We start from the raw sequence: 13801 nt of genomic DNA on the forward strand, positions 1-13801 counted from the left end.
ATTTTTAGCTTCCCTTTCAACTCGTACACCAAATCTGATACAATCTGGCCGAAGTAGAGCATAGTAAATGGAATCATACAATATGAGAGTGAAACATGCATTATCACACATCACATTGTACATGTTACATGTATATAAGACATTTTTTTGACACTAAGTACTAGTTAGCACATTGTAGAGGTTAGCACATTGTTGTTACAATGTATTGGCTACTTCAAAAGAAAACATGAGATTGAAACAGAAAATTGAAGACCAACAACCTTAATTGTTCATTACAATAAGATACAATCCTGCCTAGCAAACTAGTATATTTTTAAACCAAAAAATGCCTACTGAAAACTATAGAGCTAAATTTCTTACTTTCTAGGTTATAACTTATCTGAAGGACTGTGTTGGCAAAACTTTAAAGTTTCTAGTTCATGCAGACTTTCCTAGCATTAGACATGCATTATCTCATCAAGGTAATAACTTTCATTTCAATGTCAAAAACAAGCGTAGCTACATAAACACACATAATGAATGGCCCGTGGCATGCATTTCATCATCTTATTTAACCTGGAACTCACCAAGGATGCAGTCCTAACTTGAACATATGCATGTCATACATAGGTCCACCTATAACTTTGAAGCCAAAACAGAGTTGCAAAATTACATTCAAGAAGGTGTGGAATTTATAAATATACTCTTATGACAAACAAATTCTGTAAAAGTGAACAAAAGAACCAGTGCATATAGAATATCAAAAAATAGCCAATGATAATGATATCATCTCAAACACAAAAAACACATGAATTTTGTGTTTAGATTGGCAAAACCTTGAAATAAAGCTCATTTTGCTATCCTGACAATAAAACTCACTTTGCTACCCTAAAAAATGCGCTACTCCACATCCTTAAAGATGGGAGAAAATTTGTTGTCTAATGATGGCAGACCGCACAGCCTTCAATCTTCAATAGTGCCTCTCTCACTCACATAAATACCATCCAAAAACTTTCGAATATCCTTCTTCTTCACATGACATTTCTGCAAAATTACAATTGACATGTATAAGATAACAAAAAATTAACCTATGGTTTTATCTCATGGTCAATAAACTCCAAACACATTTTCTGTATTAAAGTATTCAAGTGGTAAGAAGATACAATTTTTTTCATACGATTATATCCAGAAAGGTACAAGAGATGGATAAAGAGCAAAACTCTAACACAACACTCAAAAATCCATGAGCATAGAGAAGTCCCTCATAGGGATCCAGAAAAGTGCAAGAGACATGGGAAAAAAAGAGTAAAACTCAAACCCTCAAAAAATCCATGGGCATATAAATGCCCCTCATAGGGCAACATGTTACAGCCAAAGGACAGCTGCGAGTTAATAAAAGTGGCATTTGCAAAGAAACAATTATTTTAAAAAAATCAAACTTTCACATAAGACTGCTTAGGTCATGCAGCAACAAACACCACTGCAAGGAAATTTTGTAAGGAGGCATTAAAGTTGTAACTCATCTTCAAAATCTTCAACTATGGGTGTAGTTTCAAAGACATATTTATGGATATGATATTAACAACAAACATAAGTATTGCAATTAATAAATCTTTCAATTAGAGTTGTAACCGTAAAAATTAAAAAGGCAAAAATTTAAACATCAGACTGTTGTTTTTCAGAGTATCTAACAGTACACATTTAGTTCATCAATGACCAAATACGCATTCATGTGCATGAAATCATACACACCCATATACCCCATTGATAAACACATGCTCACACATTAATGGCAAATACAAACGCCATGCATTCAATTCATCAATCACAAATACACATATGATATATATCCATTTGTATGAATTCATGTCTACACTATCAGACAATGTGTGCATGGACAGGGAAGAACAGGGAAAAGAGAAACCAGGGAGAAAAAGGGACCTGAACATGGAATATATCTTAAAATCAAAAGGGTAACATTCAAATATAGGGCTGTTGAAATTCACTGAATCCAATAACATGCACTCAACTCATCAATGACAAGCATACATGTGCATGATTTCATATACTCATTCAATACACACACAGACATCAATGACAAATATTAATAACAAGTATCCAACATCATGACTTCAATCCATCAACGCAAATACAGATGTAAATGCATGTGCATCAATTCATAAATATCTATGGATATCTGTCCATCTATACATGTATAAAGAGATGAGAGACAAGTAGACCTGCATATACCATACCTTATAACAAAAATGAATATATATTACGTAAAATACCTGATTAATCAAGGCAGCAGATCGAGATACAAGTTCAATATCGTTTCCTTCCAAAATCACTTCATCCTTGACCTTCTCAGATCTGGTAATAGTAACACCATCAAGCAGATCCACCTTTCTCACCTGACCCAATAGAATTCAATTGACTGCAAATCAGTTCAAGAAAATAAAGATATCCCACTCCTCGGTCCAACAAAATAACAAAATTTAAAATAGTATGCTTGTTGGGTTCCAAAAAAGTAAAACCAAAGTGCATGCTAGAAAGTAGGGTCTACAAATACAAGTGCTAAAAAAATCAATTAAATGTCTAAAACTAATTATCTTATAGAAAATATCACATTGCATAAGAAGACCTGATTGAATATTGATTGATTCCTACACTGTTCTAAAATCAGGATTGGGAATGAAGGAAAACGAGGTTTACAACATGTGGCATTTGTATATAGGTTGCCAAATCAACTACGCAATCAAAGTAATTGTACAACTCCAGCCACCCATTTATCTAAATTTTATTTAATTGTAAAAAATGAAAAATTACCCAAAACTAAATATATTTTGGTATTTGCAAATAAGTTCCTAAACCGACAGTCCTTTATGATTATATCAAATGTCCATTTACCTAAATTTTATTTATATTAATTGCAGGAAATTCAACCTAAACTGCATATATCTTGTGTAATTGCCAAACATGAAATTTACCCAGCGATAATAGGTTCCATTTGATTGTGAACCATGAAATCCAATCATGAAATTTACCTAACACTACTATGATTGCAAATTTGAAGAGTTAAAAATGTTAAACAAAATTTGATTTAAAATTTTACCAAAAACACAAAATAAAAAATAAAAAATAAAAAATAAACATAAAGGATTGAGAATGCCTGTAAGAATGCAAGACCCTTGAACCCAGAAACATTTATAAGGCCATCACTCAAACGCCAAACCATAGTTTTAAAACTCGGAATCAGGCTTTGACTTGGCCAACTATCAACTTCGGTTTCAACTCAGATTCAGATCAACTTGGATTCAATGAACCAGTTCAAAAAAAATACATAAAATAATTAATTTCTAAGGAAAAAGATTATTTGGGTGAATTCCAAACCGTTATTGACAAAATGCACAAAGCTTGCTCATCTATATACCATGTAGGGATGAAACTATGAAAATAGCACTGAGTGCAATACATACCAGCAACAGAAGACATAATCAATGCAGCTCTAAATGGCCTCTACAGTCCAAAAACCATGCTACAAGCTACTGGGCCACTGGCTTAGTACACATTGATCAACATGATCACTCACTAAACAATCTGATGTGGGAACTATATATGAGGGTTAGCGCACAGAACAGCCAACTACATCAGTTGTAACCCCACTTGAGAAGCAATGCTCACACTGTAAAAAGCAGATTTACTTTTGTAAATGAGTATTAGTTCAGGCATATGTTCATCGATATCACTCAAGGTGAGTAAAATTTCAGAGTTCAGCATTCAACATCGATGGCTCATGAGTACCCTTAGTCATATGGTTTCAGAGTTTTGTTCCACCTTTACCTTACTCCAGAGTTGTAAATGAGTTTTCAGAACTCATAAGTGTTCAGATCAGTGTTTCAGGGTAATAGCACATCCTCCACTATTATTAGCAGGGTTTTCAGTTTAAGCTTTCAACATTCTATTTATGGCAATGTTCCAACTTCCCATCCATTAGTTTTAGGCATATTGTCAGTGAGCTGTTGCCCACTTCACCACTGGACAGCTCATTCAGACTGATTTGTACCAGTTTGGTACCAAACCAATCCACCGGTCCGAGTTGATCCTTGGCCCTATAAATCCAGCCAGTTCAATCAGTTCCAGTATAGACCAACGGATGAGACACCATTTGAGGTTTTTAAATCAAGAGAGGTGTGAGGTAACCTGACCTGACTTAACAATCAAGATAATTCTCCTGCTTTTCAGCTGCCCTTGCACCACTTTTGTGAGATTTGAACCCTGGAGGGGGCTAAAGACATACCCACTTTCATCAACCCTGACCCAATTAGCCTCTCATGACTAAAATGCTAAATAATACTTATTAACAATTGTGATTTCAAGTCAGCCTTAAAAGAAACCAATAGCTTCACAATTAAATAGGTTTCATTATTAGTTTGAATAAATTTAACTGTGTTTTCTGGGGTGTAGGGAACAGGAATAGTCCAAAAGGCTTTGGTCTACTGGTACATGGGGGACTCACCACCACAAAACACAGGTGGTTCTAGCATACACACCACACCTGATAAAGGGTCACGAAAAAGTGCAAAAAAGAACCAGATTTATGCATTTGTAATGCCTGTTGATACACCATATGGACTTTCTTAATCCCTTAATCAAAATATTGATCATTTAAATGGTGAAAAACAGAAGTCTGGGTTACAGATCAGGTTCATATTTTCAGCCAGACTCAACCAGACCAATACTTCTACAGCTCTCACAGTCCCTTGCCATGGTACCTCTTGATGACAATAGTAGCAATGCTACTGATGCTTCCACCACCATTTGTTGTCATAACACAGGGATTACACTGTGGTCATATCCACAGTGACATAAATATTGCAACGGAATGTAATCGATAGTTTGCAGTAGGCTCCATCTGCAATCCTATCACGCATGCTAAATAGAAAACTTGTTATATAATGGCAGAAAAGGTAAAAAATCAATTGCACTCACTTATGTAATTGCAAACTATTTTCCCAAATGATCACCGCTAGGCGCGTTTGAAAAGGTAAATAACCAATGGCGCCCACTTTTGTAATTGGCAACCTATCTTGCCTCGTGATCACTGCTAGTATGATTGAAATAAAAAGAGGGAATTTCAAAATTTCAACAAGCAATAGTTACAGAAAAATGGGTCTTCTGACAAAAAATTCACAGAATGACTTTCTATGATTTTACTAAGATGACGCTAACTACGCAGACAAAATGCTCATTGGTTCACAGTTTAATGTTGAAAATGGTGCCACTCACCAATATCCAAACGCCCCCAGAGGGACCAATGAATCACTAGGACTAGTCCAAGTCTTGGTTGCCTTTTCAGGAGTGCCCCTCTCTAGACACAGCTTAGCCAAACAGAAGTGATTGCATTCAGAGGATTAACCCTTATCAGTGTCAAAGAGTGAAACTAGAGACTAATTTCCCTTCCTCAAAGTCTGTTATGAAAAAATATATATAAAAGTACTATAAATAATGAATAATTAACTAATAATTAGTGTTGAAGAGTCATGTCTCCAAGGACATGACAAATTGTGAATGGGTACCTACCTAGGTATATAATTGAGACCCTCAGTTGAAATCAAATCATCTCATATCTTCTTGTACGTTTTGTTGATGTTCTATCTTAGTATCTGCAATTAGTGTTATTGGGATAATAAGACGTTGAAGTAATTGTTGCAAGCATAGAGCATGCCATAAAATTTAACATGGTATCAAAGCTTTGGTGAAGAAAAGTCTCAACGAAGTGTTAAGTTTTGGGGTTCTTTACGTACAACATATTTAACTTTTACTCCTACCAAAAGGATGCAAAGAATTCCATAAATTATGGTGGATAGTAACCACTGGTAAATATGTCTAATTACCGAAATATAAAGTATGTATTGCTAATAGTAATTTTCGTTTGTATTGTTAGTTTTTGTAGCATCGGATGTGTTCTAGCCACAAAATTTGGTGGAGAAACTAGAATACATGTATTCTCCAAAACCCAGAAATCGTTTCTGAAAATTCCACCTAGAGACAACTTAATTAGAATAATAAATTGTTTTTAATGTTTCCTAAGTCTAAACTTCTAGAAGAAGACATGGATCGAGTTCTAGTTAATCTTGGCCATCGACACATGGATCGAATTCTAGTTAATCTTAGCCATCGACTATGTTTTAATGTTAGTCATTGATGTCTCAACGAGCGATTATAAGAAGAAACTCGATGGGGGTTGGAGAACACACTTGAGACACCAAGAAATCAATATTGTTGGGAAATTGATCTCCAGAGTAGCAACATTCAATCGTGGAAAGTGATTCAGTGAGATTGAAGCAGTGAGACAGGGGCAGGGATAGTAAGGTCGGAGGAAGAATTTCCAATCCAGTGAGTGCATAGTAGAGAGGCAGTGAGTGCCACAACGAAGCAGCGCAGTGCTTCATAAGGGATTACGTATTTTGCTAGCAAGAAGGAGTGATTCAATACCAGATACCAGAGTGGGAGCTCGAAGGCCAAAAGAATCGATCTTCTAGACAAAACTGATCAGTTTGCGAGAGAGACATTGGTCTGAGTTGTGGGACACAACACTGTATAGGCTGACGCAGGGACTGCACAAAGGCAACAAAGAGCAACTCATCTTGAGCCAAGGTCAGTGTCGGATCACCAGAGGGAGTGAGATTTTTCTCACTAGACTTTCGATTAGTGATTTCTCTATATGGATTGCTAGATTTGAGCATCCATAGTTTTGTACTCATATTTACTACTGCATAATAATAAAACCCTCAATTGTTGCACCGGTTTTCCCAAGTTGGGTTTTTCCGGAGACATTGGTCCAAAAACAACTGTGTACTTGTGGGTGTGGGTGTGCATCTATTCTTCCGGTGTTATTTTTCTTCCGCGATATTTCTTTTGTGAAGGTTGCAATGTATTAGTTTCGATATTTACCATAGAACACACTAAATAATTTGTCTAGTTTATTTAACAAATAGAAGAAAATTAGTCAGTTGTTGCAGTAGGATTCCAAGTTGAAATTTTCACATGGTATCAGAGCACATATCGTAAGTCGAAGAGCTTTGTAGCAGAAGGGAAGAGGAATTCTGTATCTCTACTGAAACAATATTTCAAAACCCTCAAAGGCATCACAGTTCTTGGCCAAGACAATCGATTTTTTAAGAAAAAATTCTCTGAGGAGTCGACAGAGAATAAATTTTCAGATCAAAGATTACTAGAGGCAAAGGGAGCAGCAGTACTTTCCTTGCAGAGTAGATCTTCAACTGGGACGCAATTATTTTGCAGTAGTTTGCTAGTGCAAAATAGCGTCAAGAGGAAGGATGAGCACACACTAATGGAATTCTTTTCTCGGGGGACTTCTAGCCCAGAAGTTCAATTTTTCCTAGTAGAGAAGCAGTAGTTGTGAGCAAATTTGCCCACTCCAACAAGGAGTGCGTAGAGTCAGACAGCAATTGCACAAAGGAGATACAGAGGAATTCAATTTTCTTCAAAGATGGCATTAACAAGGTTGAGAGATCAAGATCGATTGGATGGAGCCTCCAACTATGTGATCTACAAGGCAAGAATTTCTCGTCTTCTATATATATAAGATCTCAAAACTTACATCGATAGTGTTGTAGTTGTACGGGCAGATGCAGATCCAATAAAGGCCTACAAGAAGGAGATGGCGAAAGCAAAGAGGTTGATTCTCAATGGGGTTCGAGATCATGTGGTGTCTCTCATAATTAGCAAAGATACTGCCCGACAAATGTGGGAGGCACTTGTTACGCTATACGAGGGATCTTCCAAGCAGCGGGAGATGTATCTTGAGGAGAAGCTAAGATGCACAAGGATGCGGAAACGGGAGCGCATAGACCCCTTCTTCACTAGGCTTCAGGATAACCAAGACCGGTTGTCTATAGTAGGTTCAACGCCCTTGCCTACAGAATTGGTACGGTTAGCTCTCAACACTGTTTTTGAAGAATGGTAAGTCTTCATCCAAAGTATTATGGGCAAAGAAAGTTCTCAAGTTGGGATCAAATGTGGGTTGATCTGCAACAACAGGAAATGAGTCGAGATTTAGTGAAGGTCACCATCAGTGACAGCAGCAACAATAATGGGACGAAGCAAGTGAAAGAAGAAGAGAATGTGGCCCTCACATCAAAGGGGTAGCAGGCGTAGCACAGGAGGAAGAAGGACATTTCCAAGGTGAAATGTTTCAAATGTGGTGAGGCTGGCCACTACAGCACTCAATGTCCTCTCAAAAAAGGACAAAGAGGAGACGCAAGATCAACAAGCTCCAACCACGGAGATCGACAAGCTGTCCTCCAGATTGGAGAAAGAGTTTGCCATGATCACCAATATACCTCTAGGAGTGAGGTGGCGTGATTTGGTTTTGTAGCCCCAAAGAGCTATAGGTTGGGCAAGATTCTTGAGGAGGTATGCCTCATGAATCAATTTCTCACTACGGGAGCCCATAATATGCAGTAGCAAGATGGATCAGTGGCAGTTGGTGCAATCATGTGCCAAAGTGCCAAATGCAGTAACTAGTAGCAAAACAAATACTAGGCAGCACAGCGCAGAGTTGGTAGCAGTGTAGTTGGCACAGTGCAGAGTCAACATCAATGTAGAGGCTTTAGTGATAGTATAGAGTCTAGCAACAATCAAGACTCGGGTGACAAATGCATCATATTGATCACAATTACTTCAGTATTTTGGATGATTTTGAGTTGAAGTTGCTACAGTTGCAACAGTAGCAGATGGAGAGGGAGTTGCAATTGGTGCAGTTGCAGTAGTAGCAGATGGAGAGGGAGTTGCAGTGCAGATGTAGTGTTGTCAAAAGTTCAACAGGGCTAGCATCAGCACCGATGCAGCGTATATCAGAGTTGCAAAGAGGCAGTGAGTGCCACAAAGAGGCAGCGCAGTGCTTTAGAGGGGATTTCAGATTTGGCTGGGGAGGAGTGATTCAATGCCAGAACCCAAAGTGGGAGCCCGAAGGCCTAAAGAATTGATCTTCCAGACAGCAGTTGATCAGTTAGGAAGAGAGATGCAAGTCCGAGTTGTGGAACACAACACTATGTAGGCTGACACAGGGACTGTGCAAAGGTAGCAAAGAGCAGCTCATCTGTTTGTACGGATGAAATGGCTGATTGCTAGATTTTATGGTAAGTTTTATGCTTGCAACAATACGTACAAGCAGATATGAGATGATTTGATTACAAATGAGGGTCCCAATTATATAACTAGGTAGAGACCCATTCACAAATGGTTATTTTCTTTAACACTAATTATTAATTAATGATTCATTATTTATGATTGTTATTATTTATAGTTATTCATATTATTTTTATATGTATTTTATTCATAAGAGACTTCTAGGAAGGGGAATTAGTCACTAGGTGCAATCTTTAACACTCCCTCTATTTCATCCGTACAAACAGATTGAATTCAGGTACCCAGACCTTGGGCCAGTGGCAACTCTTTTCTCAAGATTAGAGGCACTTCGGGTATTTCGAAAACTTATAAGACTCAACAATATGATTAAAGCAGAAATCTGAGGCAATTTTGCACTGTAATTCATATAGTTTCTGTTACGAATTACTTTTACTATATAGTTCACTACATTGTATATACGAATCCATGTGAGCCTCCAGAATCACTCTATTAACCATAAATACCAATAAACAATAGTACTAACCATCGGTTTATTCTGCTCCAACAAACCTGAATGCTTGAATGCAAAAACATAAAGCCTACTTATGTCCGTGATTTCACTTCGGTTCAGCCACTTACTTAAACTCGAGGTTGCAACATCATGGGCACCACTAACCTTAATTCGACTATGATCCAGACACTAACCCTAAGCCCGACTCCAATCCCTTGGACCCTGGATTAGAGGTACTTAAACATCATCAAAAAGTTGCAAAAATTTCCCACAACATTGATGTTTCAAGCACATTTCTTCAAAGCTACAGATTACAATCGGACAATCATATTCCGCAGCAAACCGAGTACAGATTTAAAGAACCAACGATGAGTAAAAGTAAAATACCTTCTTTTCGCCCAAAAAGTTGCGGATCTCGATGTTGGTCTTCTCACCTCCAATACTAGCGTTGATGGGGAAATGGGCATAAACAAACCTCATCTTGTATTTATACCCCTTGGTGACCCCGGTGATCAGATTTGTGACATGGCTGATGGCAGTGCGGATGGCAGCCATGGTTTTCCTGGATCCAAACCAAGCGTCCACTTTTAGCTTTCTGCCGCCCTCCATGAGCTGAAAATCGAGATTCAGGTGCTTGAAATTCCTGGTGAGAGTGCCACGAGAGCCTGTAACTTTTATCTGTTTGGCCCTCACTTCTACTTTCACCCCCTCTGGTATATCCATCGTCTGTGACGCTAAGATGGTCTTCATTTTCCCACCTAATTTGCTTCACACTCACACACACACCAGAAGAACCAGACAAATACGATGGAAACCTGCTCAAGTTCGCCGAGAGAAGTAAAGGAGGGTTTTTGTTTGTGTTTCGGGTTAGGGATTAGGGTTAGGGTTTTAACGTGGTTAGGTTAGGGTTTTCTTTCACCTTGTACAGTTCAGTTTTAGGGTTTGACCTTTTTCACGAGACCGCGTAGTTGCGTTGGTCTTGCAAGTGTAGATGCGTTAGTTTTGCAAGTGTAGAGTTAGTTTCTGGTACAAATCCTCGAGCTAATGCCATAGCATCTTTTCATTTGAAATTTATATTATAGAATTTAATTCCAATGTCTTCTTGATTCGCCTTATGTTACCGTGGTTATGATAATTAAAAGCTTTATTATTAATCTCTGCAATAAGAAAAAATATAGAAATAGGTTTTTTCAAAATATTTTGGTTTTTATTAAAAAAATTAAGCAAAGATTTTAGGTAAAAATTATATAAAGAAAGTTTTGAACTAACAAGTGTGGTTTATTATGAGGATAAATGGTGACTGGGCGTTTTGTTAAGGTACTCTTTGAAATGAAGCCATGAGTTCAATCCCTTGTTTAGATAAGAGTGATATATTAGACATGATGATAATATAGTCCCACCCAAACTCACAAAAAAAAATGAAATGCATTATCATTAAACTATTTTCTTATTGATTACAAAGTTTGATTTCAAGTAATTATTTGTACTTGGATTTGACTTTTTTTAAATTAAAAATATAATTAAATAGAACTTTAATACATTGCACATAATTCTTGGACTAAAAATAACACACAACGCCTGAATATTGAACATGCACACATCAAATCATTAAGACAAATTATAGTTTTGAAGAGAGCTTTAATTGAAACATATTGTTGGTTGAAGAGTTTTGTATCATTTCTTTATATTCTTTGGGCTTTGTAAGAGTTTTGGTCTTTGCAAATCTAATGTGTTATGTTTACCTTTCGGTGTTTCTGTTTAAGGGTTTTTGTTTAGCAACTACGTGAGGTCTTGACAATTTAAAGTTATTCGTCATGATTTATGTTTTAATAAATGGTTTTTAGTCGTTGCATACAAGAATGTCTAAGACGGTTCACTATTACCAATAAAAATTTAGTTTCTTAATTTTTGCTTGCATGCATTTATTAAATTTTATTTCAGTTAGGTTTTTAGGATTCTCAATTGTGCCTCTATAGCATAAATCTTGTTATGTATGAGCTATTAGGGTTTCTGGACTAGCCTTTATCAAAAAAAATTGTTAAAAAGATTTATCTTACCTTTTTGAAAGTTATGTTCTTAGACATTGTTTGGCATTGTTTGTATTTGAGCCATGATTTTCATCTATCATGTAGGGTAGAGATGGGATTTTCATTTTGTAGTGGAATTTTGTACCGAAAATTATATTGTGTTGTGATGATTTTTTAGGTATATTCGAGAGGTGCAATTGCCATGGTTCTTAAGTAAGTTTCTTGTTATCACAGTTTTATATGGTGGGACAACATTGTGTCTAGGGTTTTATTGTCAGAAATGTTGATTTGTGAAGTTTCTTTTGTGGTTTTGTTGATGATTTCTCGTGTTATTTATAAAGAATTTATGTGGTGTGTTTTTCTTGCCCTATTTTATTTCACTTTAAGATACTTTATTCCAAAAGTTGTATTAGATTTTATCATGTGCTTTCTAGGAGATGCCTTTGTCATTCTCATTATTGTCTGATGTACTTTTTTTAGTTCTATTAACTAATTTTGTCATTTGTGGAATTTTGAGAACTTTTTTTCTTTCTTCATTATATATATTTGTTGGACACCTAATCCGCTAAGGGTTGGTGTGAAATGTGAACAGTCTCTAGAGTCCAAGAGACCTCTTAGTATGTGAAGACCAAGGGTCATAAGGAAATGTATAAATGTACAATGTTGTGAATAATAAATGCAATGAATACTTTTCTTACCTGTTGTCTTCTCCATGTGTGTGTTTAATATGGAATCAAAGCAGGCGAATTTTTGCCCTGCTCCAATATGAGCCATTGGTTTTGTCAGTTTTTTCTCTATTGGCTCTATCCTACTTACCAGAACTTGAGTGTCTAATTGTATGCCTGGCCTAACGCTCCACTAATTTTGCCTTTGTCAGAAACTCGTTTTCTCATTTTTGGGCACTCTCTGTAACTGTCAGCGCTCTTTCTTTACAACATCCACTGTTTGTTTGGTCATTTCATTAATTATAACCTTTGTCCCTCTTTTTTGTGCATTTGATAGTGGGTCGCTCTTGATATGTACGTTGGTTATATCTCAAATTATTCCTTCTCTGTGTTGATTATTCCATCTACACGTTGCCCACCTATAGTGTTCCTTCTCTACGTTGAATGGTGCAAGCAGTCCCTTATTTGTGTTGGTTAAAACATTGTTATGCAAGTTGGTTCGTATGTGTTGGAATGTATGTACACATGTCAAATATTTACAAGACGTGATTGTGGTTTCAATGATGTGTGTGCTCCTGCAAGAGAATATATATATCATATGTACAGTGTGTTGATGAATTACCTGTGAACTAGTGATGAAGCTTTGAGTTCAAGGCTCCTCCTAGCATATATATTATATTTGGTGTCGAAGACCATGGACTATGCACTCGGTCACAACTCCTACAATGAGAGGTCGATTACATATAGTTGTTGGTATGTGTTGACAGTGTTGGACCAGCCAACATGTAAGGGGATTTCCCTGGTAAGAAGTTCCAATTAGACCCCAGACCATTTGGTGTAGGAGTCCCATCAGTGGGTCGTACGGTAATGCCTTGACCGTGATTTCACACAGAGGCAAGTAAGATGTCTCTATTGGTAGCAAGGGTGTGACAGCTGCAGCAAGCCAAGGAAGGTGCATGAGAGGTTCAAACACACGGGGGTTGAGATGAGTGCGCCCCTTGGAAACCTGTGATAACACGAAGTTAAGAAGGGAACACACGAGCAAAGATGCATCACAACATGGAAGGCAAGTTAGCCAGTAATCCAAAGTGATGGTTAAACCAACAACACATTTCAGAAATATTCGCACATACATACACAGAAAAGTCCATACATGCATGCGTAAGCAAACAAATACATATATCATTTAGAGTAAACCAGATAGCATAGAATACAATACAACATATGCATGAAACGTGTTGGCTCTTGGAACACACGAACTTAATAATTGACAGCCATGATAAATATTTTATTAATAATTGAATAGATGATGTTTACATTTTGTGGGAGGCCCTAGCTATATACTGCCTTGGGTGCCTCTTGGTGAATGGGCATGATCTTTGATCATGCCCTTTGCCTAATAACTTATAAACTAACTAATTTTTATATAACATTTCCTTCCTCTCAAAAGAATGTTTTGTCCT

The 13801-nt window shown here is 37.0% G+C and overlaps 1 protein-coding gene across 1 annotated transcript; it reads right to left on the bottom strand.

Annotated features, from left to right (window-relative positions):
- Positions 1 to 648: 648 nt before the first annotated feature.
- LOC149199140 (large ribosomal subunit protein uL6-like) lies at positions 649 to 10591 on the bottom strand. The gene is made up of 3 exons (XM_089402314.1): positions 10034 to 10591; positions 2271 to 2393; positions 649 to 1023 (listed from the first exon to the last, which is right to left on the bottom strand). Exons 1-3 carry the CDS (start codon positions 10394 to 10396, stop codon positions 943 to 945), a joined length of 567 nt encoding a protein of 188 aa, XP_089258440.1. The 5' UTR covers positions 10397 to 10591; the 3' UTR covers positions 649 to 942.
- Positions 10592 to 13801: the final 3210 nt, after the last annotated feature.

Source organism: Pinus tabuliformis, chromosome 2_1 (assembly GCF_031772625.1).
Source record: "Pinus tabuliformis cultivar Carrire ecotype Pingquan chromosome 2_1, CPIR1, whole genome shotgun sequence".
Classification (NCBI taxonomy): Eukaryota; Viridiplantae; Streptophyta; class Pinopsida; order Pinales; family Pinaceae; genus Pinus; species Pinus tabuliformis.